General features: G+C 41.5%; 1 protein-coding gene across 3 annotated transcripts in view; it reads left to right on the forward strand.

Moving 5' to 3' along the window:
- Window positions 1-565: 565 nt before the first annotated feature.
- Window positions 566-27,520, forward strand: part of zfpm2a (zinc finger protein, FOG family member 2a) — a 118,622-nt gene continuing 91,667 nt past the window's right edge. The window contains exons 1-2 of one of the 3 annotated variants that reach the window (XM_042424589.1): window positions 566-1,126; window positions 1,346-1,477. In XM_042424589.1, coding sequence (XP_042280523.1) covers window positions 1,438-1,477 — 40 coding nt within the window. In that variant the 5' untranslated portion in view covers window positions 566-1,126; window positions 1,346-1,437. Of the gene's footprint in view, window positions 1,127-1,218; window positions 1,478-27,520 lie in introns of those variants that run through there. The other 2 variants (XM_042424590.1, XM_042424588.1) reach the window with 2 other exon arrangements.

The raw sequence follows: 27,520 nt of genomic DNA on the forward strand, positions 1-27,520 counted from the left end.
AAGTTGTGGAATTGGGTTACAAGATAATTTCACAGGCCACTTGCTTGTCTTCCTTGGCAGTCCAACTGGCTAATTGAAGAGAGTGATTTCCAGTTTGGGCAACTATTCAGAACATGGCAGTCAAAATCTGAATGATTCGAAGACTCTCTCTTTTTCTGTCTCTCTCTCTCTTTTTTTTAAATATTCAGAATATTTTTCTTGTCCATAGGCAGACTAATTGTAGGCAAGAGAAGCTGCTCACACTCTGATTGACAGTTTATTAAATATTGATAAATAAACAGAGTAAAAAATCTACTTCCTCGCAGTGGAAATTCACTATGTGTACTGATAGCCAATTTTAATATATTTTGTTAAAAGGTTGGATACCATTCTTAGAATTTACACCAGTGTTTTATATATTTAGAATAACTGTAAATATATCTTGTGAGTGTTTTTAAATAAAAAAAAATCTAGACTGCAGGTTTCTTCTTTCAGCTCCTGGCCAAGAGGTCAAGCCATGTGAGGTCATGTCATCTCAATGCAGATCAACTATCAGAGAGCATTATGGGGGATTGAGTGGCCAAGCTGTAAATGGGGTAATCCGGGTGTATTTAACCAATATAGGTTCAAATTTGTTGGTGATAGGAGTAGAACCATATGCTGTATTTGGAGGGTTCTCCCCTAAACCTGTACTTTTAATGTAATAGAGTTTAGAATGATATAAAAATTTGGCAGGTAAATCATTTTAAAGCAGCACCAAACCGATAGCAACAGTCATTTGAGAGAAAAGGGTGCGAAATTATGTTTACCTGAAATAGCCTACAGGCGACTGATATTTTTATTTATATTTGTTATTTATTTATGTCACTATGATTTCTCATGATGATCACCGGCTGGAGCTCAGCGTGTCTCCATCTTCGTTTATATTTACCCCAAAACACGGCCGCTAATTGGGGCGACGCTAATTAATAACTGGAAGTAAAAGTAATTGTGGATCAAGTGAAGTTCACGAAGCCGCGGCTACGGTACCCGGGGAGGAACAAACCTTATCTTCAAACAAAAGCGCGAAACGCTTTCACCTCCCCAGTCAGTCCGTGCGGATCGCGGCGAAGCGCAGCTTCATCACGGAGAACGGTGCTGAGAAAGAGTGAGAGAGAGAGACAGAGAGAGAGAGAGAGGGAGCGAGAGAGAGAGAGGGAGGGAGGGTGTGTATGTGTGTGAGAGAGAGGGAGAAAGAGAGAGAGGGAAAGCCAAAGCCAGAGCCAGAGAGACGAGAAAGATAAAGGAAAGACAGACGGAACGATAGACTTGTGCGTAAAAAGTACTGGTGCCCCCCTTCTTCTTTTTCTTTCTCAATTTCCATCAGACAAAAACCCCAAAACCGGCTGCTTGGATGAACCAAAACCTATCGATCTGTCAGTACTACACCTGGATTCACTGACCAGCCGCACAGCAGGCATGTCCCGAAGGAAGCAGAGCAACCCCAGGCAGATCAAACGTAAGTTTTTTTTTTTCTTTATGTTGTCTAGCCGCTACACCGCGTCTCCCAGCTGATTAGAGTTTGCAGAATATTGTAATGATACTGACCACTCTGAAGCTGATTCAGCAGCGCTCAAGTATCGCCACTCATGTGTTGCCTGTCACGGTCCATACGCTCCAGTCTCTCCCTCCGCAGTTATTTTGTGTTTTTGAAGAGATGATTTACAATCCAAATCCCACACTGCTGCTGCTGCTGCTGCTGCTGGCTGAAAAGTTTTACCACTGCTGTCAAGTGGTGACAAAATGAAGTTATTTTGTCGTTTGTTTGATTTTACTCTATTCTAGTTTTCATCCTAAATTGTGCATCAGTGCATCACTTTGACTGGACGTGTAGAATCTTCTTCTGAAGCCTTTTATGTCAGATAATCAGCAGTAATTATAAATTACAGGCCAATAATTAATAACAAAGCTGCATTACGAGATTGGTTTAAAAAGCCGGTTTGTTACTGAATTGTATTGCTGTTAAATGTTTTTATTTGTAACACACAGACACACACGTGTCTCACACACACTCCAACTCCTACACACACTCTCCCGTGCATTCTTTTTTTTTTTTTTTTTTTGTTGCCTTCTACACATACACACTCACTTGCAGGTGTATGTATATAAATACATGCACACACACTTTTTCTAACTTTACAATAACAGCTCGTGTACGGTATGAATATTGGTGAGTGGTTGTAGCTCGTGGTACTGATGTAAAAGAGCATATGTGAGACAAGTTATGGCATGTTTTAATTTTTCTTGAAGTGTATGCTCTGGGGAAAGTGTTGACCTTGCCTCCCAGTAACTAAGTTTACACATATTTGCTTTTCAAATTTAGATGAATTGTGAATGAATTTATACATATGTAGTTATATATACTATTGTCCTGAAATTGAGTGGATTATTATTTGTTTTTAATGCAGAACATATGAATAAAGTATAACCTCATGGCCTACATTAATTCAAAAGTGTGTCATATTCATATAGTTGAATTGTACTTATAATAAATATATTTTATGAAAGGTTCTAAAGAGCTTTTCATAATTTTCACAATTTTAAAAAGCCTGTAGTTCAGTGACATACATAAATACGTGGGGATTTGTACACTCACACCCACACACACACACACACACACACACACACACAAGCATATGGGCATAAACACACTTTCACATCTCAAATACAGCTGACAGTGTGTGTAGAGTGTGTGTGTGTACAGTGTGTGTGTGTGTGTTTAGTTTGTCCACTGTACGGTGTGTTTTCTTGCTGCTGCTTAGTTTGGGGTCAAAATATCAAATAGCAACCCACTTGCAGTAATTTGTCTCGTGTTTATGATACTGTTTGTCTGAGCTTCAACATATTATGGACAATTCAGAGCTAAGGCAACATTGGTGTGTGTGTGTGTGTGTGAGTGTGTGTGTGTGTTTGCATGTGTGTGTGAGCTCACATGCATGCATTCATGAGGATATGTGCATGTTGGTATACAAGAGCTTTTTATTACATTTGTGTGAGACAGATTGTGCGACAGGAGCGGTTTGTGTGCCGTCTTGTTTTGAACATGTAATTGTTATTGTTCATCTCTTAATTATTTATGGCTCGTAGAAAATTTTAAAAGTTTTTAAGGCAATTTTTTCTCTAGATCTATTTTTTTTTTCTTGCTTCTTTAGGTGAAAAAAATATGGATTTAGCAGTATTTTTAATACTATACTGTACATTTTATTAAAGTGAAAATGATTGAAAAACATCAAATATCAACCAGTTTAACATTAAATTACATTAAATTACATATTGTTTGAAATGTTTTCATGAATAAATATCGTTTTTCTACTTATTTTTCACACAGTTTAGAATAGCTTAGTCCAGTCTAGTTGCCATAAACTCTGAAGGGAAATAATTATTTTATAGAAACAGCTATCTGTCAGTTTATTTTTCTGTGTTTGCTGGCATCCACCGCAAACCCGCAACCATTTCTAATCAACAAAGAAGCACGACAACGTATGACGTGATAGGCCCACTCATCTTTGGACCAATCCCATTGTGGCATCCAAATTTTGTTGTCGAGCAAAGGAAGTCGAACGTTTGTGTAGCGGTTTCATCACTGTGACCTGGCCTTGTGTGAATTAGTATGTCATGTGTAAGATCTTGTTAATATGGAGCTGGTGTGCAGCCGTATAATCAAGCTCTAGTTAGAAACAGAAAAGGTCACGAGGAGCCTAGATCCTCTCTCCTACCCCGGGAACTCTGGGAAAAAAAGGCCGAGGAGGCATTGCACAGAAAGTCAGCACAGACAGTCATTCTAAAGGACAAAAAGGTTGTTGGGCGCAGCCCACCCTCCCACCCCCCTTTCCTGCATACATTGGACCGTTATCTAAAATTGTGATTTATGCAGTATTTTAATATTTTGCTTATTCTTTCCCCTTGGGTGCTCTCTGAGCGGTGATAAAAAGGCGATGCTGAAAGAGCACCATTAATTTGCTCCGATGACTGGGGAGATAAGGCCAGATAATGGGAAAGATAAGCAGAGAAGATATACCATCAGAAACCCGATTATTACCATTAAAATTCCAGCCCAGCAATCTGCAGCTGGCTGATAATTCCTTCTCCGTTTCCACCACTTTGGATGATAAGGCAAAAAATAGTCACTCAGTGCTCCTTGATTAGGCTGCCTGGATATCCCGATAATACAGTGATAAATTATGTATTTTCCCCCCTTGTTTTTTTTCTGTGAAACGTTACATCTGATTTTTTTATATATATATAAATATATATTTCTGGCCTCCTTTCTGTATCCCCCTCCCCTTGTTGCCTTTCCAAGAAAGCGAAAAAACCCCATACACTTTTATTGTAATAAGAGTTTGATAGAAAGAGGAGATAGTGGTGGAGGTGTTTTGTGTGGGAGCACATATCAATGTTATCAGCTCATCTCCCAGGGCCAGCTGCTAGCTGCTGTTGTTTTTAGCCTTATCACCCCATGCCAATATGCCAATAAATTGCCCAGATTGTTAGCCATTCCAAGGCGGGTCAGTAGAATTTGACAGGAATGATGAAAATATCGCTGATGCTCTGCGGATTGCGATTAGCTGCTGTAATATGATGTGTGAATTCCACCAAGCTCCTTCTATCCTCTCTTCTCCCTCCCGCCCTGTCCTCCCCCCACCCCCTCCATCCCCCCTTTCTCCCTCCTCCTCGCCTCTCCCCGGCTGCTGGTGGTGTCCATACCTCTATTCGTACTGAGAGGAGGAACATTTTGATGCTTAATAGGAAGGAAAGATATGAACAGGCTGAATTGAAACCAGGCCCCTCAGAGTAATTTTTCTGTAAAATTGCCCCCCAAAGTTTCACGGCATAAAGGGGAATCTGGATGATGTAGGGAGCGTGCCTCCGCCAGTGTTTATGGGAACATATTGAAGCGGCCCTCCGAGGCCATGCGCGGACATCTAATGTCAAATGTGCTTATTAAACTGACTTAGTGTTCTCCCTTTTACTGTTGTCTTCACCGTGTGGAACGTCTGAGAATTCATGCAGCTTCCTGTGGCTCTTTTACTCGACATTGTCCAACCAGAATGAAGCACCATACTGTAGTGATTATACTGCTCTTTTACTGTAAGTTTGTATAGCATCCGAGCGGCAAGTGCACAAGTCCCCAGAGCTTACCACTATGTCATACTGTCAAAATGCCTAATCTACTCACATGATAGTGATCTTACATCTGTAAAGCTGGTTCACTGCAGTGTACAGTAATGCTTATTTTTACCCATAATACCTTGTGGATAAAGTTGGAACAGGGACTAGTGGTGCTTTGGTTAATATTGTTATTTCTATCCTATTTTTTTACTTATATATTTTGTATGAGAGCCTTTGAGGAATATGATCTTGGAGAAATAACCACAAAACTAAACTGTTTTGTGGTTATTTAGTCGTAATTATTTACAGCTCGGTTCCTTCTTTTCTCATCTAGTCAGTTTGGAACTTAACTAGAGCCAAACAAGATTCCCTATAACTCTTCTCTTTTGAATCGTAGCGACAGTTTTTTTCCATCTCTGCTCCACAGTTAATCTTTCCAACTCCTTAGCATAAGGCCACTTTATGTAACGTCAGCATACTGTTTATCATATCAGGTGACATTTCTATCTTTGAGGGGCATTTATCAGAGGCAGATTACAGTAGTAAGGGATAAAGGGAGTGTTTACTGAATTGACTGCCAACATCCTGGCTGTGTATCTGAATTTGTGTGTGTGTTTGCTTGTGTATACATTAGTGCATGTACAGTATGTGCGACAAGCATGTGGCTATGTGTTTTAGCAGAGGGATCAGAGCTGTTAGCTTGATGGTTTTTTTTATTTAATTTAATTTTTTTTTTCTCTCACTGGAACATACTCCTCATCCATATTTCCTACAACTTAGCTCAGCTTTGCCTTCTTGGATATGGAAACTGTGCCGATGCTGTGGAAGTTGTATACGCTGCGTCTCACCCTTGCCCACAAACACTGGCAACTCTAGTAGTCAGATGTTTTGGGGGTGTAAAATCAAAAAATGTTTGCATGCCAGTTTCCCTGTATATTTAAGGGTCTCTCTTTCATTGGGTGACAATCACGCCGTGTCTCTTGTGTTTCTCGTGTGGATTTCTGTCAGAAGAAGAATGGTTGTTGAATGCCAACTTTCCCTCAAACATCTGTTCCCTGCCAATAACAGCTTGTGTTGTTGCCTCGTCTTAGCTGAAGGATCCCCAATTGCCTCCTCACTTTTGACACAAAACAACAATGCAGATGAATGTCATCTCGTTGTAATGTTTTTTCTATTGTGTCTAAAGTAAAAATGTTTTTTTGTGTAGCGAAAGTCTTTGTACTTACAGCGCTGCTATTACTGCTTATGTCACAGGCTCTGGAGCTACAGGGAGGGGAATGTATAGCAGCTGCTGTTTCCTTTGTTGAAAACAGTGCTGTGTGATGTGTTGGATGAGCTGGTTGGCAGGCGATGGACTGACGGTGCCTAATCCTGCCCTCTCTGTCGCTGTAGCCTGCAGTGCCTGGACAGCAGTGTGAAATGTGGGCAGGGTTGCTGCAAAGGTGGAGGTCACTTCCTCACGCAGTTTCCTCTTTATCTTCCTCTTTCCTGAATTCCACTGCTATTATTCCAATAACCGCTGGTCCAAACTGTCACCATTGTGCTTTTTATTCAGGCACTGTAACTGTCACCAGTGTGAGCAAAATGTTAATTTTAGAAATATGCTCCAAAACAAAATCTGGTAGTATGTTTACAGTTGCTGTTTATGTATTTCCTTTTTTTTTTAACTTCACATTTCAGTCTCTAACCGTGCTCCTCTCTGTTTATTCAGATTTTATATCAGTGATGTCCATTGAGCCCCCGGGTAACAATTGACTTTCAGCCTGCTTTAAGTTAATAGCCTTGTCTCTTGCTTGTAGAGATCAATATTGGTATTAATTAATCACCATTATCAAGAGCAGGATCTAGTTCCATTTGTTGTTACATCAGCAAAATATCAATAGAGAAAGTGGACTCCCTGATCGTCATGGCAACTTCATCTCTTAGGTCAAAGAGAGTTTATCTTATCTTGCTGCTGAGAGTGGCAAACTGCTTAGGAATCTAGTTTAGACTCAAAGATCATCGATTTAAGCCTTTTTTCACCCCTACCTTGTTGTTTCAGGAGAGAGGTGGGGGGGGGGGGGGGGGGAAGAGAGAAAGGCAGCATTCTAATCACAACAGAGATGTAAGATTTAAATATTGATGTCCAAAGGCCATTACAGCAAAGAGGGCCTCTGGTCTCGCTGTTGTTCAAGTACGTCCTTTTAAGACCCAGACAAAGCTTTGATTATCAGAGGTGTCACCGTGGAGTATGTCTGTATAGCTGACAGTGTGGGACTGCAGGGGAGATCAGTTTCCTGCAACCACCGCCACAGAATGTTAACAGATCACACTCTACATCCTGGTATTTCTACAGGCCGCTGCCTATATCCGGGAACTCAGCTTTGATGCTCCTTACTGTATGATATAATTATTATGGCAAAGTTGTGCAAAGATTAAACAGTTTGTCAATTGATCTAAATTGATTAATCAATTGAAAGAAAATGGATCTATAACAATTTTGATAATTGACTAAGCTTTAAGGAAAATTAACTGGATCCAACTTCTCAAATGTCTTCTATGATAATACACTAATGTCTTTGGATTTTGGACTGTTGATTGGACAAAACAAGATATTTAAAAATTTTATGAAAAAACAATGAATGAGAAAATAATCTGTAGATGAATCAATAACAAGAATAATAATTTGTTGAAGCCCTAAAGTTGTGCTATCTGTCAGAGAATATTGAGATTTTGCTGAAATTCAATTTTTATTTTTAAAATTTTTCCAGGCAGCCATTGCACATCTCTTTTACTTGTGCAGTGTATGAATGAAACCACAGCTTGATTAGGGATTTGAATAATGAGTGGTCATGTTCCATGTGTATTGTATACAGCAAAGAGAGGAGTAGCCTGTTCTCATGGGAAGTTGGGTCTGGTCTGAGCTATTTGGGTAGCGGCAGGCCCGGGTGCTTGGATGTACCTCATCATGCTGCAGAATGCTCCTCGGGGTTGGAGCAGAGAGCAGGGGCACTGCCTGCTTTTTTTTTTCTTCCTCTTTTTGCCTTCGGGACACAATTGCCTCATTTAACATTCTCTATTTGGCCCCTGCCAAGAGGGGAAATAGCCAGGGTGAGTAAGAGAGGCCGCCACACATCATGAATTCTTCTTTCATTTAACTTGCACAGTCCCTTTTCACCTTGGTGATGCACATGGATCAGGAATGAAGATATTGCTCAATTAAGGGGATTTCTGAGGTTGCTCCTGAGGTATTGCAGTTATTTTTGTGCCATCCTGAGGTTTTGATGTATCATGGATATGGATATTGGGTTCATCACATTTGTGTGATGCTTTGACATCTCCATAGCCCAGAAGAGAAACAGCTCTGAGCCTGCATGGCAGAGGCAACAGGAACTTGCCTCTGCACATATTCAAGAAATAAAGTCCACGGGTGGAAATCTGTCAGTCTTTCATTGCAGTGATATAAATAACTTTTATGTGTCTATTAAGATTCTTTTTGTTTATTTCAATTTAATTAGCCACAGTTAATCAAAACAGTTTCATGGAATATGTCAAATTTCATATTTGGGTTTTGACTGAATCTTGGATGAGGGGAAGGAAAGGGACTCCTTGAAAATATGACTCACATTTTGCAGCAGGCATTGTCACAATATGTTGTCAGCAATAGTAAACAGTCAATTTATTGGCCAAGCCATGAGTTTGACTTCACCCACATAGTAGATAAATTATTTCAGTAATTAAAAAATAACTGATTTTTTTTTTTTTTGTTTTGTAAAAGAGGATAATAAAATAAGGGGATAATTTGGTGAGCACCATTTACAGAGCAGGATAGTTGTTGGCACACCAGAAAGTGACGCCCTAATAGCTGTTCAGTCTAAATCTCTGGCTTGGCAGGAATTACTGAGGATGTGTTTGTGGGGGGCAGCGCAATGCAGAACTTTGCATTGGGATGAAATGCACCAGGCGCTATAGTTAAGGGATAGGTGGCAACAGAGGATTAAGTAACAAGCTTTTCAGTTCAATTTGTACATCAGCATTTTCCGCTAGACGAACAGCACAAAACACATAGCATCTTAAGGGTTCAGTGGAAAATCAGTAATGACAAAGCTTTGTAAATAGATAAACAATTTATGTCAAATATGCTGAAAATGTAAAACAAACTTCAAAACATGTTAATACTTTAAAGAGGCTGTATTTTGATTTGCACCATTGCAAAGCTGGTAAAGCTGTTGACAACACAGCTTACACATCATGTGATCAGAGGCCATATCTGCCTGCATGTGATTAGCAGAGAGCACTGCAACATAAATAGCCATAATGGAGCGATATTCCAATGGAAGCGAGTTGATGATGATCGATTATATTTGCGAGTAAATTATGCAAATCAGATTAGACAGAGTTTGTGGGATACTCGGCAGTGACGAAAGGAATGACGTGTTGCAAAGTACACGTCTCCTGCTTCTTATTATCTCAAAGCAGGCTTTGTGAAGTGACAGAGTAAACATCCAGAGAGAAATGCAGCCACTATTATTTCAGAATCAGCCAATTTTCTTTCTCTGTGTATTTCAGAGAATGCTTATCTAGTAATTACTAAAAACTGTTGACATTGAGCAAGTGCTGTAGCCAACTAAAATGCCTTTTTGTCTTATGATATCAGATTGGATTTTTATCTTAGGTTCACGCATTCCTGAAAACCAAAGATAAGTGGCTCAAACTCCTTATTTCCAGCATGGGTGTAGAATTAAGAGCCTCATTTTGAAAAACTACAATCATTACATCCTGCATTCATTTCTGTGGTGAAATACTGATAATATATTTTTTCCCCCTTTCTGGTTCAGTCTAGGATGTGTCTGTGAATCTCTGAGACATACATTTGACCATAATCAAGTTTTTCTTAAGCTTCAGAAACAGGATAACAACTGGGTCAGATGATAAGCCCGAGCAAAACAGGAAAAAAAGCCTCCTCTGATAGACGAGGAGAAAATCTGATTGATTGATGTCCGCTGGCTTTGCCACCATCACAAGCCAGTTGACAGTTAGTTTGGGATCAGATGATTTCACTCTTAAGATTGGGGTTGGAAGCTAGGCAAATATAAAGGACACAAAGGTCAATGGCTTCTCTCCTCCTCTCTGTATCTATCTCTCCCTTGCAATAGCTTGCTTTGACAAACTGTAATATGTTGCTAAGCTTTGTGGCAGCAGGACACATGGTCATAGTTTGTACAGTAATATCCTATTGCAGTAATCTCACATGGAATGATTGAAAGTGGTGGAGGAATCTGGTACTAGCAGGGACCCGTTGACATCATCAACTGCTGTGGACTGGCAGATGTCTTCTGACTTGTTTGAACTGAATTTTCCCATGGGATTGAATAAGTTAAACAACAGCTTTGACTTGAAGCGAATCTGTTATTGTAAGCAAGATCTGATAAGACTGCACCATATTATGAGTTTGTGTAGCAAAGAGGCCAAAAATGGAATCTACAGTGAGTGTCTCTCTGTGGTTTCGGAAAAAGACGAACATGGAACGGTGACAAAGGATGATTGGATGCATATTGTAAATAAACACCCAAGTCTTTCACGATTGCCGCTCACTCTCTCCATAAAGATGTTCCATACCGCATTTCATCTTTTCTTGCTGCTTAGATCATGTATCACTAAGATGAAGCGACTAGGGCTGCTCTTGGTTTGACCCCGTGTGGCAAAATAACAGTAACACTTGGATTAGGTTTAGCCAAAACAAACTCTTGGAGGATGTTTTTTTGGTCAGAAAAAGCTGTAATATTGCCAGTGTTTGTCATTTTGTTCCTTTCGCTATTGTTATGGAGCTGAAATTTAATAAGACAGGCCTTGGGTGCCCATAGTGATGTCTGATATTAAATAGAAAGCCTTGGTTCCTCAGAGGGTCCATCTCTAATAGACATAACAGACATGTCCATTAGCTTTGTATGGGGCTGCTTTCAAGATCAAGGTCTCACTTGTAATTAAGTGGCAATGCAAATGGATGTCAAATTCTACTATTGTGAATCACTTGTTTTAATCAAGTTTTCATTGAAAGAAATGTAGCCTCCATTCAGAGCCACTAACCAAACAATAAAAAGGATAATCCGAAGACAATTCCCATCCAAATGGAACCGGACATCATTTAGGGTAAGAGACAACAACTCTTTGTTTGTTTGAAGTGGTTGATATGACAACCTTCTTGTCAAAGACTCAGGGCGAATAAAAGGGATTTGTAATTACCATAATTATCTCTTATATGTTTTCACCTAATGATGTCCATTAAATGCCTGAGGCTTCATTTAGAGACTGCCTCAGTGTAGGTTGGCATAGACTCATAACACAGCATGTTACATTACACAGCGCACGAGTAATGAACTTCTTTCATCGGAGATGTTTATCGTGCAGTGCTTCTTGGGGGGAAAAGCCAATATACTTCAGCTTTTTGTTACAGTTGGATTATAACAATTCTCATAGTTCCCACTTATCTTTCAAATTTTCTCTACATGTGATATCAACCCAATTGGCTTCATGTCTAAACAGGATGGCTCTCTAATCTAGACCGCTGTTCGTTTCATGTAAAACATCTCATTTTGTGGCTTAGGCTGGTGGCTGTCTTATCATTACATAATTCACTGCCCTCTCTGTGATTTTCTTTGTGGCAATTTATTTAAATTCCCACATGTTTATATATTTCCTGTCTCCTTTCATTCAAAATGATTGCCTTTTATAAGTTCAAAGACTCATCTTCAAGACTTTTGGTAACTTTACAGATATGAATTCACTGTGGGGATGGGGAGGGGGGGAAAAAAAGCTATTTTGTTGGAGAGCAGAAGAGGGAGTGTTAGTGCATGTCCATCTCTGTCTCGAGGCTGAATCCTGAGGATGAACTAACCTCGATCAAAAGAGCAGATATAGCACTCTAACAGTCCACACCTCAGCGGGTACAGCGTTTGAGAGATCATGCCTGAATACATGTGTGCAGTTCTGCTCCTGCGCTAAGGCCCTCAGTCCTGCATGTGGCTCCGCTCCTGTGGTTGCTTTGGTCTTTGTCCACCACCTATCAGCATATCAGCAGTGTCTCTGAAGCCCAGTTGTATAATGCACCATTTATGGCTTTGTGGAGGGAGATGGCGGTCGGGCGGCGGAATAGCTCCAGGCCTTCCCCTCAGTGAGTGGATTAACGGCGGCCTGCTTTAGCGCACTCTACCACGGTGTGAAATCGGCCCCGCTTCGGCGCTGGCGATGAGGCTCCCTCTCTCTCTCTTTCTCCCTCTTTCTCTCTCTCTGTTTCCTCACCTCCATGCAAAGCCTCTCCCAGCCATCTGTGAAATGTGGAAACTCTGCGTCTAAGTTGAGTTCAGATCCCATCCCCTCCGTCAAGCTGAGGCCAGGAAGCAAATGGGCAGGCAGTCGGCGGAGGGGGTTTGCAGTGGAGGAGGGAGGGAGGGAGAGAGAGAGAGAGAGGAAGGGGGGAGGATCAGCTCACTGATGTCGTGCCGCGTGTGCAGGAACCCTGCCTGTTCTCCGCGGGCGAGTTGGAGGAGGGTCCAGGCCTGGGTGCCGGCCGAGAGATCTCTGGTTCCTGCTTGCAGGTCCAAATCCCCCCTCTGTGTGTGTCTGTGTGGAGGCGAGGCGGTGGCACAGCTCCCCTGAGCCCCTGCCCAGTCCTTTGAAGATAAGATGGTGATACAGAGTCCCTTTCGGTACGTCGCTAACCGATGGTCTTTGTGTGACACACATGCCTCTCTGTTGGAGCCTGCAGCTAAAACACCTATGGTCTTTACTGAAACGAATCGGCTGTATGGCCTCAGGTCAAATTAGATTATGAATGGGTGACAAAATCCGAGATTGTGTGTTTAGGATATTTCATATTTTTCCCAACATTTCATGCTGATAACGTAGAGTTCTGCTGTGGTTGATATTGTATTTCTATTTGATTTCTCTCCACTGAGAAGAATCACTTTCATAAATTTCTCTCCTCGCACGCTCACTGCTGACTTTGAATTTTTTCAGTTTTCCATGGCAACGAGTTGTCATCTTAACTACTGATTTCTCTGCTATCTGCGCTGTATTGCACTTGATCATGACAGTTTTTTAAACATGTTTCTCCTCTGCATTTATAACCATATTTTGTGGCACTCGCAGGCCAATTCTCCCACTTCTGGCTCTACACAGCAGCATTTCACAAGAGCGACCATCATAATCATCAGGCTTTTGAATGATGAACTCAATATTCCCTTTTACTTTTTTTTTCTATCCTGTGGCTTTGGGGTTCAGATCTGTGCATAATGTCTTGTGATTGCATGGCATTATGGTGGTTTGGAAAGCCGAGTCGAGGTCCAGCCACGCATCATCTTTCCATAGACAATGTGAATCTCTGTGTCTCTCTGAGCTCATCAGGGATGGGGCGTTGATTGCTTTTTGATACCCCTCCAATGTGGATGAGGTCCTGCATACATCAGCTAATTAGAATGTACTTACAGTGTGTGTGTGTGTGTGTGTGTGTGAGTGTGTGTGTGTGTGTGTGTGTGTGTGTGAGTGTTTGTGTGTGACAGCGCCGACAGACCCCACACTTCTCATCAGATCCTCAGCCCAAGTGCTCTAACCACACTCACTAAAGGCTTTATCAAATTCCCGACGAGAAAAGAAAAGCTATACAGAGCAGAGCAGGGCTGGGTGGGTGAGTGTGTGTGTGTGTGTGTGTGTGTGTGTGTGTGTGTGTGTGCGGTGTGTATGTGTGTGATTGTGGGATTTGATGTCAGGGAAAAATAAAACACAGAAAATGAGAAGAGAATGTTTAATGATGGCAGTTGTTTCAGCGTTTGGGTGAAGATTCCACAAACCCACTTTATATACAACATTTAAATCTAATGACAGCTGTGGCGTCTAAACTATAGAAGACTGTTTAAGAGATGAAACCACCTTGCTACTGTTCCAGACCACATTCAGTAGAGTTTAACATCCTGGCAGCGGTGGAGTTAACTTCATCCCACTGTAGTTAATGATGGCTGCTTTGCTAGAAGCTCTGAATGGATGGCACAGCAGTGGGGAGGGAAGTTGCAGCAGCTAATTAGGCAGCACAAACGAGTGAGTGGTATCATCCCGTGCACCTTGATGATATTACGGTGGTGGAGCATCAGAGAGGGACCTGGGGAAAGTTTTGCTGTTGCCTCACTGACTTTTTGGATTGTGGGGCATTTCAGCAAGGCCAAAATATAAGCCGGGCACTTGGTTCTTTCTCTCTGCCTTTCACACACACACACACACACACACACACACACATGCACAGAAACTCCTGCTAGGCTCACCAAATGCCCTAGCTCATGCTATGATCTGTGGAAGGTGCTGGTGCGTCTCTATATATTTCATAAAGGCATCCTATTACACCCCCATGGCTTGTCGGAAACAGTACACTGTGGTCTAGTCCCCAAGCAGCAGAGAATAAAGTGTAGGACGTGGCACTGGAACAGAAATCTAACTGCTGTTTCCTCAGGTAATCTTGACTTGGATCTTAATTCCAATAAAGTGTTATTTTTTTTCACAGCATAAGCCAGATCCAAGCAAGAACACTCCACTCTGTATTTCTGCGGTCATACTTTATTGAATATCATTTCAGATAAGAGGTGTAATCCTTTGGGGGGGGGGAGTGATGTATATTGACCAGCTCAATGATAGCGATACAGTGCATGTCTCTGATGTGAAAGTGGTAAATAATGATTTGTGTCATTGGCTCTATTAAATGGCATGGAATATTGAAAACTGCCCTTATTGTTGTCAGTCAACTTTGTCAGATTCAGTCTGAATATGTAAAATGTCACCGCTCAGAGACAGGAAGGTGTTTTATGTGCTCAGGAGAATAATGGAAATGAATCTGCCATCAGTCAGGTCATCAATCATTCAATCAAATTAGCTAATACATGCTTTTAGCAGCTACATCTATCCTGGTCCTAGTAATCAGATCCTTTTACTTAAATAAAAGTAGTAATAACAATCCTATAAAAATACTCTGCTACAAGTAAAATTCATGCATTCAAAAATACTGACAGCAATATGTATTTAAGTACCAAAAGTAATGTAAATATTGTTTCATTTCTGAATGTTATTATACAGATTATTCTGTAATTGTGTCATGATGCACTACTGTTTAAGCTTCATTTTAATATGGAATTGGTTAATGTGGAGTCATTATAAAAAAATGTATCTGGAACAACAAACACATGATAAGAATATTAGACAAGCTTATAGCTAAACATATATAGTAAAGGACTGACCTTATGGCAGCCAAAATATGACAACATGAAAACAGCATCGCACTTTAATAATCTGGGAGAACATAGTGGCATAGCACAGTGTTGAGCAGGAAAATTAATAGCAATGCTATTGTTAATGCAAATATAATGTGTACATAGAAATCGAATTCATACATATTTATTGAATGGATATTAAAAGAACAAAATTGTGTTTAAAGAAACCGTCGTTAATTATTAGTTGTGACTGCCAAACACTCATATTATATCAGTAGGAGCCTGTTGTCTGTGCCCTTGTCTCTAAACAGAGTGTGGAGTTCAAGCAGTGAGCCAGGTCACTCAGGTCAATACGACACTGTTACAGTCTCACCTCTCAAAGTGACTGGGTTTCTCCCATCAGTAGAGAGCAGCCCTCTCTGCTCCCGCATGGTTCATTTCATCAGGGTTTCTTTTATCTTGACTGGCCAGGCTCATGACCCCTGAGCACTGATAGCCCAATAAGACTGCAAGAGAGCATCAGCGGGGCATTGTAGACACTGAAACAGAACTTAACTGGGTTAAGTTTCCTCTGGCAATAAGTTTGTGTGTTTGCGTGTGTGTGTTCATTGATTCACTGACCTGTACCATATGTCTGTTGAACTGTTTGAGCAAAAGTTCAGTTTGAAAACTTCAAATAGAGTTTACTGGAATGGCACATCAATGGAATGGTGGCAGATTTTGTATGAAATATGTATCATGAATTAAATGGGAATTCCTATTTGAAGCTTTTTTTTTTTTTTAGCTTTAAAAAATATAAAATATGCCAAAGCTGCGGTAGAGCTAACACATCTAATTCTGAAACACAAGAAAGAAAAGACCGGCCGTTATGCTCAAAACTGTTCAATTTCATGAGCCTGCAGAGAGTGCCATGTTTACCTTCCTTTGCATAGAAAAAGAGAAATGAATGCTTTGGGTTCCCTGTAAAGACAAACATGAAAGGAATCACCAAGAGTTCTTTAGGCCCTTTCTCTTGTGTTGTGTGTAATTCAGCTTCTTTACTGCCTAGGTAGTCTCTGCCATCTGACTGCTGTTTGAAGTCAGCAGAAGTCGACAATATTTGCTTTTCAGCAATTCTCGCCCACTGTGTCTCTGTTGCGATTGAAAGTGTGACCAGTGTGGAGTCTCTATCAGTTCACTCCTTGGAAGAAATGGCTCAAATTGGGTGTTTGGTTAGTCAGTGGATTGACGATGAGGTCCTTGCAAGTGAGGGGTTGGCGTTCATTGTTGTGGTGGGGTGAACGTGACGGACAGCTACGGGTGGAGGAGGAGGAGGAGGAGGAGTTGGGGAGTATGGAAGTTGGACAGGCAGGGAGTAGGGTGCAGGAAGCCAGATTGGACCATTAGGGAGTGGCACATACCCTCAGCTCAGACCTGCTGGGGTGCGATCTCACCAAAGCACCAAGATTGGGCTGATCTCAATCAACCCCCCCAATTGACAGAGGGTGAAGAAGAGTGAGACAATCAAAAAGGGAGAGATGGAATTGCTACCAGTTCCAGTTAAATACAAACAACCCTATAATTCACTCGCCTTAAGTCCAACTTTTTTGATGAAATTTTTTGATGCCACTGCCAATACTTTTTTAATACCTCACTTTGAGGAATATAAACATATTTTTAGATTTCTTTTATGTATAACAAAATTCATTCTTGTTCAATTGTGGCTTACTGCAACACAAAGCAGCTTTAGAAGAACGTTGCCTACATAAAATCTGTTTAAAATGAGCAATATTATGATTTACATAAGGATATATTGGATCAAAGAGTAAGTAAACAAGACTGACAATCTGATCAGTGTCAACTTTCAAAACTTGATAGTTTGCAGCATTTTGGGAACATTTTGGTCAGTACTAAAGTTTTGAGATTCAATAACTCGCCCTATATTTCATTACATCCCTCTGCTCCTGTGGTTTGTCTCCATCAAGCTCCTTCTCTCCTTTGCATGGTAACATATAGCAGTCCTCCCTCAGACCCCGCTGAATTAAGAGATGCAGCTCAACCTATTCCCAATATGTTTTCCTACTTGAGCAAGCACATCTTTGTGGATTTGAAGCATAGAGTGCTATTTCTAATGGCATTATCCAGTGGGTGTGTATGAAAGCTGCTCCTTTTCTCTAGTGGAGGTGCGTGTGGGTGGGTTAGAGGGGAGGCTGGGAGGCTGCTGAGACCCCGGCGTTATCAGCACCAGATGCAGGTTGACTTCAGACTTTCAATGGAAGGTAAAGAGAGAGAGGGGGGAAATTAATGAGAGCCATAAAGCCAGCAGGATAAATAATTAGCCAACTGGTCCTAAGATCCGTCCCTTCATTTGCAGCTGCAAATAAATTCTCCTTGCAAAGTTTGTTTGTCAAAACTACAGGATGATGCCGTCGGCTTTTGTCATGGCTGCATGTATGTGTGCATTTTTAAGATTCATTTGTTGGTGTTTTGCTGTGTTGTCCCTTCTTCATTTGTCATGTGTATCCGAGTGACAGGTTTCTCTGTCCTGCCACCGATAATTGGCCAGACCAGTGCTTCCTCCAAATGTCTGCAACACAGACAGACAGAAAAAAAGACAATTCAGCTGTCATAACGTTCTTCATAAATCATCTGGATGAGAGAGTCAGGAGAGGAGGAGAGTCATATTTGTGTCCACATTTTTGTTCGGAATAATCAGAAGGACATAATGTTGCTTGTTTACTGGTGGCAGATGTTCCCCAGTTGAGCTTCTAGAAACAGCGAGGGCTGTAAAACACATTTCTTTGTACAGATACTAAACCACGCGTGTCTCAGCCTGCATTCATGTCCGACAAGTGATGTCATTTCACTGAACTGATTGCTACTTTGCCATGCCCTCGTCAGGATCAAAGCTAATTTTTGCTGCATTAGAGGACACTTTGTGCCAGTGTACTGTGTGTTGATCTGGAGTGTTTACATGTGGTTCACTCCCTGAGGATTTTGTATTATTGTTGTCACACTATATGGAGCACAGCCACTTGTATTGTTCTAATACTCCACCGGTAGATTTGAAAAGAGCTGAGCAATCACTGAAAGACTTACATTATCCTCCAGTCTTTGATCGCTATTCATGTGTCTGCGTGTGTAATCTTCCCCTCTAATCTCATTCACAGATATAAATAAACAAGTAATGCTCTAAATGAGAGAGAGCACACGAGTGAACATCCAGAGGATTATGGTAATTTGTGGATAAATAGAGGTGTTTAAAAAATGTGACTTTTTATTAAGAAAGTTACTTCTTTAAAAAAAAAAAAAAAAAGCTTTTCACTCCATGAACCCGGAGAAATTAATCAGTAAATACTATTCCACTCAAATATTCTGCATGAGTAAATGATGAAGTGATGATCTTTTAATGCTTTTGGCTGATTTAGACAATAAAATGTATTGCTCAGTAAGGTATTGCTCCATAAAAGCCAAATTCCCCTGGGAATTATCTGATGATATATGTAGATACTTCAGTATTTGCTCACTATTGATTAATGAGTTAGTTATAAATAAACGCCCAAAACACTAAATACCATCTAAATCAACAACGCCATATTGCCGATTGATTTTTAGGACATTGCTCTTTTTTTCTAATCTCTTCCAACTTGACATTTGGAAAGTCAGAAATCAATTATGTCTCCTTCCCAAATGAAAGGCAGAAAAAACTAGTATATGACTTTAAAGTCAGCCTAGCTCGCCTTTGACACGGCACATTACAAAGGGAAAGGAAAATCACACTGCATACCTGATCCATAAAAAAAGCCTTTGAAATGGATTGCTGGGTGGGATCCAGTCTGGCACAAGTCATGGCATTGATGGCACAGCCCCTGGGCGCAGGGATACTTGGCCTGGACAAGATGGTTGCTGGGCCCGTATCAGTGGGCACTGGCCCATCCTCTGGGAGCTCCTAAGCCATGCCGTCTGAAGAAGAACTGATGGGGTTGGCAGCACATATGGGCATGCTACGGGTTTTATTTCAGTCAAAACAGCCCCGATGTTATCGCCTTCAGTCACCAGCACAGCAGCATCACCGAGGCTGACCGAGATGATGGGGCTTCATAGGGAAAAAAAAAAAAAAAAAAAACCTCCAGCAAATTAACTTGAAAACAAAAACTTCTGTTTTGTTCCATCTGCACTGTTTTCACACCGTCTATATATCCCAGGTGCTCAAATCTAATTGCTAGCCACCATTTCTAGCTTCCATATTGTGTTTAGGTGACAATTTGTTCCAGTTAATTGGAAATTTGCGTTGGCTTTCCGTTTACAAAACATCAGCCTATCACAAATGACACTGATATGATAAGCATGGATTCCGCTAGCCTCTACTGTTTTTCCCAGTCAAGACAGGAAGTTGACAGCTGCAACAGTTTTCAGAAATAGTTAGTTGATAACCATCCACGGGGTAATGAAACTTCCACCTTTGATGGGAACTTGAAAAGAGAGTGTTTCACTGTTGGCTTGGCAGAACATTAGACATGGCTGCAGGCAGGAAGGGGCAGGCGAGGGATCGAGCTGTTTTAATAGGGCTCATGCAGAGGTGACGAGAGCACTGCATGCACTGAACTGGAGGTGTGAGCCGGGGCTGCCAGTACATATCTTTTGTCTTTCATTATCTTTATTTCCTTATTATTTTAAATGGCCGGTGTGTGTGTGTTTTTTTCTTCTTCACTAGAAGCTTTTTTGATATCCATTTAGATTGGAGCTTCATTAAAAAACCTCAGACAATGGAGTGACTTCTAATTAAGAAGCGCCGCATCTGGCCCCTGGCACCCTATCCCGTTGTTCCATCTATTTTGCTGGGGAGAATTCATTTGTTTCTTAATTAAGAAAAACACCAATAGCGTGAAAAATCTGCTTATGGTACCTGAATCCTAATTAGTTAAATAGTGAGGGGAAGGGGAAAACACATTCCAGTAGCCCTAGAAATGAACTCAGAGCTGATAAAAATGAACTAACTAGCCTTGCATAAATCGAGAGCTGGGGAGAAAGTGTACCATCATTATGGCTAAGACAATATGCAAACTATCTTCAAAGAAATCAAATTGCCGGAATGTTTTCATTTGCATGTATTAACCATTAACATAATGAGGAGAAGTGACATTGGACCCGGATTGTGTGTCTGTTCGGATTGATAACTCTGCTGCATCTGCAAATAGTCTCCTCTGCAAAATTATGCTAGCAGTCAAATCAGTGTTGAACTGTGGAGGGAGAGGGAGGAAGAGAGAGGGAGAGTGATGGAGAGAGTGAGAGAAAGACAGAGACAGAGAGAGAGACAGAGAGGGAGAGAGTGGAGGCTTTTGCTTTTTTCCGTTTTATCAGGGAGCTCTGTGCAAACCTGCTGCAGTGTTGAATCGGAGCCATCATCCTCTGACAGCTATCCTTAAACAGGAAGGGGCCGCGAGTCATTGTCTCTAAGGCTCTGCGGAAAGCCGCTGTGTGCATGTGTGTGTTTTTATGTATGTGTGTGTGTGTGTGTGTGTGTGTGTGTGTGTTTGGGGCAGGGGGACGCGGGGGATGTGCCCATGTGGCTGCTGGCTGGAGATGGACCTCGAGTGGGCACACTTCACACTCCTTGCCTCAACCCCCCCCTCCACACACCTCCCCACCCTCACTCCCCCTCGTACATATCGGACACATGCACGCACACGCCTGCACACAGACTCATGCATACATGTGACCCCCCGCCAACCCCCCCACACCCCTCCAAAACACACACACACACACACATACACACACACATCAGAGTGCTTCCAGGATACCAAAGGCTCACTTATCTGTTCCGTAAAGACTCACCATGGCCCACATTGGTGAGTTGGCGGGCAAGCAGCCAAATCCACTGTGTTCTTCTACTGCAGGCGTCATGCAAAACACTGAACTGTCTTCAATATTCAAAATAATTTTTCCAACATGCTATTTCCCAGGATCAGCCTCTTAGGTCAAATTATTCAATTAAGTGTCTGTTTATTACTGATACCAAAGCTGGGTGGCGGTTCTACTTATCACCTTTTTTGCAGATTGGTGTTCTCGCAGAATACCACCATAAAGATTGCCTTGGCTGTAATTAAAATGGCACAGAGACAAATTTGGCACAGGGCTAAGACACGGGGAAATGAAGGAGGTAGGGGGAAATTGCAGGGGCTACGTTCTGTCATCCAATGAAAAAGTTGAGGCTGTAAAGCGGCAAAAATTATTGTCAGAGCGCTACTGTAAAACACAAAGGAGCAGGTATGAGGGGAAAAAATGCAACCTTGTGGTGGCGTTGTTGTCATCGCTGTGCGTTTATGTGCAGAAAATGGTCAGGAAACAGGGGGCTGTTCTTTGTGGCTCTGACTGAGGCAAGTAAACAGGAGTCACTGATGGTTTGTGTGGCAGAGCGGATGCTGTTTAGACGTCCTAAACGCCAGCCGGGCTTCCATCCATCCACGGGCCTGTGTGTTTGATGAGCTATTGGCAGGCTATGGGGACACGTGTTCCCGTGCCTCGTGGCAAACATACCTTTCACCGTCTTTGACTCCACAAGCCTGTGTGACTTCTCAGGGAAAAAATATGAAAGAAATCAAAGTGCCAATAAGCTGAGGGTGTTAAGCCAGAGAGGGAAAAAAAAAAAGAAAAGAAAGACCTGAGCGACTTTGGATTTTGACAGAATCTTCATGCGCTCTCTGACAAAAATTTGCATTGTTATCACAGATAACTGGTGATGTTTTTACTTGGTTGTACATTTTTGTGAAATATGTAAAATGTAAACCGAGCCTCTAACGATTCCCTTAATGACGCGGATCTTGCTTTTCTCCCCCGAATCGCGTCTTAGCGGGCTTCTCAGTGCGGGATGTCTGATATCTGAATATTAAAAGGGAGTTTCAAGCTCATCTGCAAATGTGATTTGCACATATCACACTTCTGCAGTCGTCAAGCTGCTTCATCGCCAAGCTTCTGAGCAAAGAAGGCTGGGGAGGGGAGGGAGAAAAAAAGAAAGAGAAAGATGCACATATGGGTTGCTATTGATGTATTCCATTCCTGACCTAATTTAAATCCCTGCCAACAAGCTCATATGCATACTGTACATTTGCTAAATTACAGAGTGTAAACCTTGCCTTCTCACAGAGACAGGTGTAAACATCAATGTTGTCATAATGCACCACCAGTAAATATGATAATCACGCCATGCTGCAATAGAGCACAAAATAATTTGGACATCATTTTGATGCCTGAGGGGCCCAGGGGAATGCCCTCCAGAACGAAGGTGGCCCATTGACATGCCATACACGCCAAGATATAATTATGGCTGCCTGTCTTTGTTCCTCCCAAGCTTCCTCTCAGAGCACTAGTAATTTGCTCGTGATATTTTGGTATTCTTTACGATTCAGTTATTCTCTGTGGACTTGAGTATTACATGGATGTAAATGAAGATGCGTGGCAGCTGCTCCACTGCCAAATTCCAAGTTCAGAAACAGTGTAAGCTTAATATCAGAACAGGAAAGTTGATGCTGATGGTAATAAGTTATTTTGCAAAGCCCGATTTGAAATTTTATTACGGATTCTGACACATCGGCTCTCATTCCTTTCGATTTTTGGTGCCGGCTCTAAATGTCATCGCTGGCTATCTGTGTGGGACATTGCTGATAATAAGGGGCAATGCCAGAATATCTTTAGGGTATGCAGTGTGTCGAGTTGCGGTTTGTTGTCATGATAATCCCCTCATTTGTAATGTCGGGATCAGCAGGTTACGGCTCTCCACTTGCCTGCCATGTCAAGACTTGGGACTGGCGAGGTGGATTGTCATTTCTGAAGCAATATTTTGACAGCGCCTTCACTTTACTCGTATGCTGTGGCTCAAAGGTCAGAGCTGTGCCACTTCCATTTACTGTGTGTGAACACTCAATCCCTGAGGAGTAGTGCTCTCTACATCTCCCCCTGCCTGAGTCTCTCTCTCTCTCACACACACACACACACGCATACACACGCACACATGCATATAGTCTTCTTTCTGCCTCTCACCATTTAACTCACTTGTTTTAGGAGATATATGTCAAGGCTAGTCCCACACAGAGCTTTAAAGTGGGTCTAAAGCTCCCAAATTGAAGGGAAATTACAACTTATAAACCTTTATAATAGAGTAAATGGGGAAAGGCATTTCCGTTCAGTTTAGCTCACTGTGATGCCTGATTTCCCTTCTTGCCATCATTCCAATTAGTGTATCGGAAAGACAGCCACCTCTCCGTCAGTCATTGCTGCTCTTGCTTGCCTCATATCACACACACTGCTGGGTATTTTTTTTTTTTTTTTTAAAACATAGTCTGGTATGATTGTTGCAACTGCACAATGTCTCAATGGTGTAGCTGTCATCCATTTTCCTGTGTGCTTAGTGCCACTCCTCAGACACCGAGTCAGGTTATGTCAACCAAATAAGGCACTTGTCAGTAATACAAAAAGACATTGTTGCTGGTCCATTGTTACCTGCTCTGCCTGCTATCATATAGAAAGTGATGGAGTGACGGTGTTTTGGAGCACGGTGCAGCTCCAGAGCCCCAAGGGTATTATGGGTGTAAATCTCCCTCGCACAGTTCTGCTCCAGGCCAGGGAGAGCATCATCATTAGCCGGAGCAGATGGAAGGGCTTCAGCACTGTTTTCCTCTCTCTTCTGTCAGGCTTCTGCTGGAATCTGGTTTGATACAATGCGAGTGGATGGGAGCAACAGCCGAGCCAGACAATGAATGATGAAATCCACATGAAATCAGATGAAAGCTACAGTACACCCATAAGAGAGGAGTCTGATTCATCATTTATTGGTGAAGTGATGATAGTAGATGTTTGGTTAAGTGCTGTGGCTTCGTCTTCTTTTGTTTGGGTTTTTTTGTTTTGTTTTTGATGGCAGGAAAGTATATCATGCAAAGTTTAACTAAAGACATCTTTGAAGGCTGATAATGATATTAGAGCTGAAGTGATTAGTCGATTAATCAGTTAGTCAGTTGAATAAATAGATAGCAGCTATTTTGATTATCAAATAATCTTTTTAAGTCATATCTCGAGCAAAAATGACAAACATTTGCATATTCCAAAACATGAAGTATCTTTGGGTTTTGGGCTGTTGGTGAGACAAAACAAGCAATCTGAAAACATTGTGCTCCACGTGATGTTTTGCTCTGGGTTCTGAGAACTTGTGACGGACATTTTTAACTATTTTCTGACCGACAATTTGAAAATAATCAGCATATATCGATAATGAAAATAATCATTAGATGCAGCCCTAAATGATACATTTGAAATTATGTTACTTATACCATAACTAAAATCACATGCTCATCTCAAATGTAACTATTTTATGCCACAAATTTTAATATTTTACCCAAATTTTAATATTCTTAGAATGGTAGTAAATGTGCCATCTCCCCCTTATTCAAGTATGGGAATATTTAGAAATTAAAAACATGTCTAAAGTGCAAAGAAATATTTTACTTCACTGCAGGTTTTCCAGAGTGTTTTTACACTAGATTGGTGCACATCACCAATATCAAATATTTCATCAAAAGCCAAAATCGGCCCAATTCTAACCCAAGCAGCTAATCAGTGCAATCATTTATCAATGAGGAGTATTTATCTCTAACAGCCACTAGCTCCCCATTGATGCAACAGTATTTCACAGTGTGCTAGAGGCCTGCTATCCAGGGAGCAGGGAGTGTGTGTGTGCTGTCTGAAGCACTGGCAGAATCCTAATCTTCTAGCAAGAAGCTTCACATGGGCAGATCAAGAATTAGGAGAGAGGCTGTGGTGGGGGTGGGTGGGGTGGGAGGAGGGTGGGAGGAGGGGGAAAAAGCCCATCTCGGTCTGTGTTTTAAAGGACAGTGCTTTGAATGTCATTTGACAATTTCCTTTTAATTAGAACTAATTTACAGAAAGATGCCCACCAGCTAATCTTTACAGGATAATTAACTTCTATTTTCTTTACTTTTAATTAAAAAGTGGAAAAGATTTAGCTGATCCATAAAGAATTGTTCTTTTGAAATGTTCATCAGACTTCACACTTCTTTTGGCATTGGTAATATTTAGATCATATCTTCAGCTCACAGTCTCCACTGAGTTATTGCAATGATTTTCTCCCCCTTATCCGAGGTATTAAGAAGTGGAACTATCAATAGTAGAAATAGGAACCAGAGGCAAATTAGAATTGAATTAATGAAGAATTTATTGCAAAAGGAACCCCCCATCCTCCGTAATACTGGAATGAAATTGACATCTTAGATATATCCATTTCATAGAAATTCCTTGATGGGGAAATATTGTTTTATCTACATTATTTGATACAGTAATCATTTTTCTTTTTTTCTGAAAGCTTCCCATTAAATTCTTTGAAATGATGCTCCACTAAAAGCTAATTGTTGCAGAGACAGTTTTAACGTTTACAATATTGCTATTTCAACCCCCACAGACTCGCAGGCCACTGAATGTGATGAATATGATGCTTTTTCAGGTTAAACAGCAGCATCTTATTAAACGCTTAAGACAGTGAAGTGCTGAGTGCCTCTACAGGATGAAAACTCCCTCAGCCTCATCAGAGCTGCTGGAGAAAAGTCTTTTCTTGCCACTGTTACCACCTTCCAGCAGACTTTACTTAGTGGAGATAAAGTGAGCCAATATGAGGTGAGCGTGCTGTAGACAGAGCCTCCACTCGTCTGCAGACGAGCCAATGGCTGAAGATGGATGCTCCCACTTAACCATGATAGCTCCCTGGAGGAGCCTCACTCAATGGCTTCATTAAAAGTGAACGTTCTAGTGAAAAGCTCGCTTATAAACCAGTAATTAAGACCACACATATTTTACCTGCTTTGTTTCAGCTGTCACATCTGGTGTACAGGCACATGGTTAACTTTTATTTCCTTATAAGTAACAGAATGACACTAATAAATCATCCAGCCAGAACTGTAGCAACAGGAAGAACTTGAGGATGCTGAAATACAGCATACTGGCCTTTTAAACTGCATTTTAATGTGTTCGTTTCCCCTGCAAAGCAAATGTTACCCTGCAAGAGAGGCATTAGCAAAGACCCTATTACTTGGAGGACAAGCTTTGTGACTTTTATGGACCAAACATGGTACCAGTGTCCACTTGGACGTGTGTGTCTGTGTATGTGTGTCTCTGTAAACTCTAGAGAGACAAGTAGAGGCGGTGGAGTGAAGCAGGACCCAGCTAACTCCACAGAGAAACTGGCTGGCATCTGCTGAAGCCCTCGGGCACGCTCAGAGGTGCCTCCAGCATTTTAATGGCATAGTCAAATGCCAGCATGTTTTCATGCCATTCCAATTCAAATTCATTGGATAAAGAAGTAAGAGCGTGTTATTCCCCTTCAACAGTCCAGACAGAAACACTGGGCGCAACAACACAGAACTTAGCAACTCTGCAAACATGCTGGGATCCAACGTTGTGTCTGATTGGAATAAGATACTCGACAGAATAATGTTAACAGTGTTTGAGAAAATGCAAAAAATAAATATGTGACTTAGAGAATAACATTATTCTGCGCCTGGGTAACACTTTCACAAGCTGTCATGAAGAATGGCCAAACATAGTGATAGTGACAGCGATACTTTTTCCCAGCCGATGGGTGTGTCTCACTCTTGCTGCATAAAGCATAAATGTACAGTAATGTAAACTTAGTGGGCCATCTAAATGCATGATGTCATCAGATTGCATTTGGATGTCTTGTCATCTCCAGCGCTGCAGCCTCACATGAGGGTGGCTACGTTCCTGTACGTGTTCGTACGCGCGCGCGTTTTACAAGGATGTGAATACATTTATTCATCCCCCGGTGAACCCGCCCTCCCTCTCTCTCACCGCAATTTCCAGACGAGCGCTTGTGCTGAGTTTTCAAGCAGTTTGTTGACTGTTGATTGTAAGTGCCCGAATTTAGGAAGGCAGCCATTTCTAATCATGAGAATTACATTGCTTAGCAACCGGAAAATCAAGTTAAACAATACCATTGCTTATTCTTGGTCACAGACTGCAGCTCTGAGAACGCATCAGTCTCCACTGAAGCTGTTCCATGCTCCTCCCAGCACACACACACACACATTTACACACACATACACACACAAGCATAGCCATTCACAGACAATATACAAATGGTAATTTACTTCTGACTTGTGTTACAGCAT

The sequence above is a fragment of the Thunnus maccoyii genome, chromosome 10, assembly GCF_910596095.1.
Source record: "Thunnus maccoyii chromosome 10, fThuMac1.1, whole genome shotgun sequence".
Taxonomy (NCBI): domain Eukaryota; kingdom Metazoa; phylum Chordata; class Actinopteri; order Scombriformes; family Scombridae; genus Thunnus; species Thunnus maccoyii.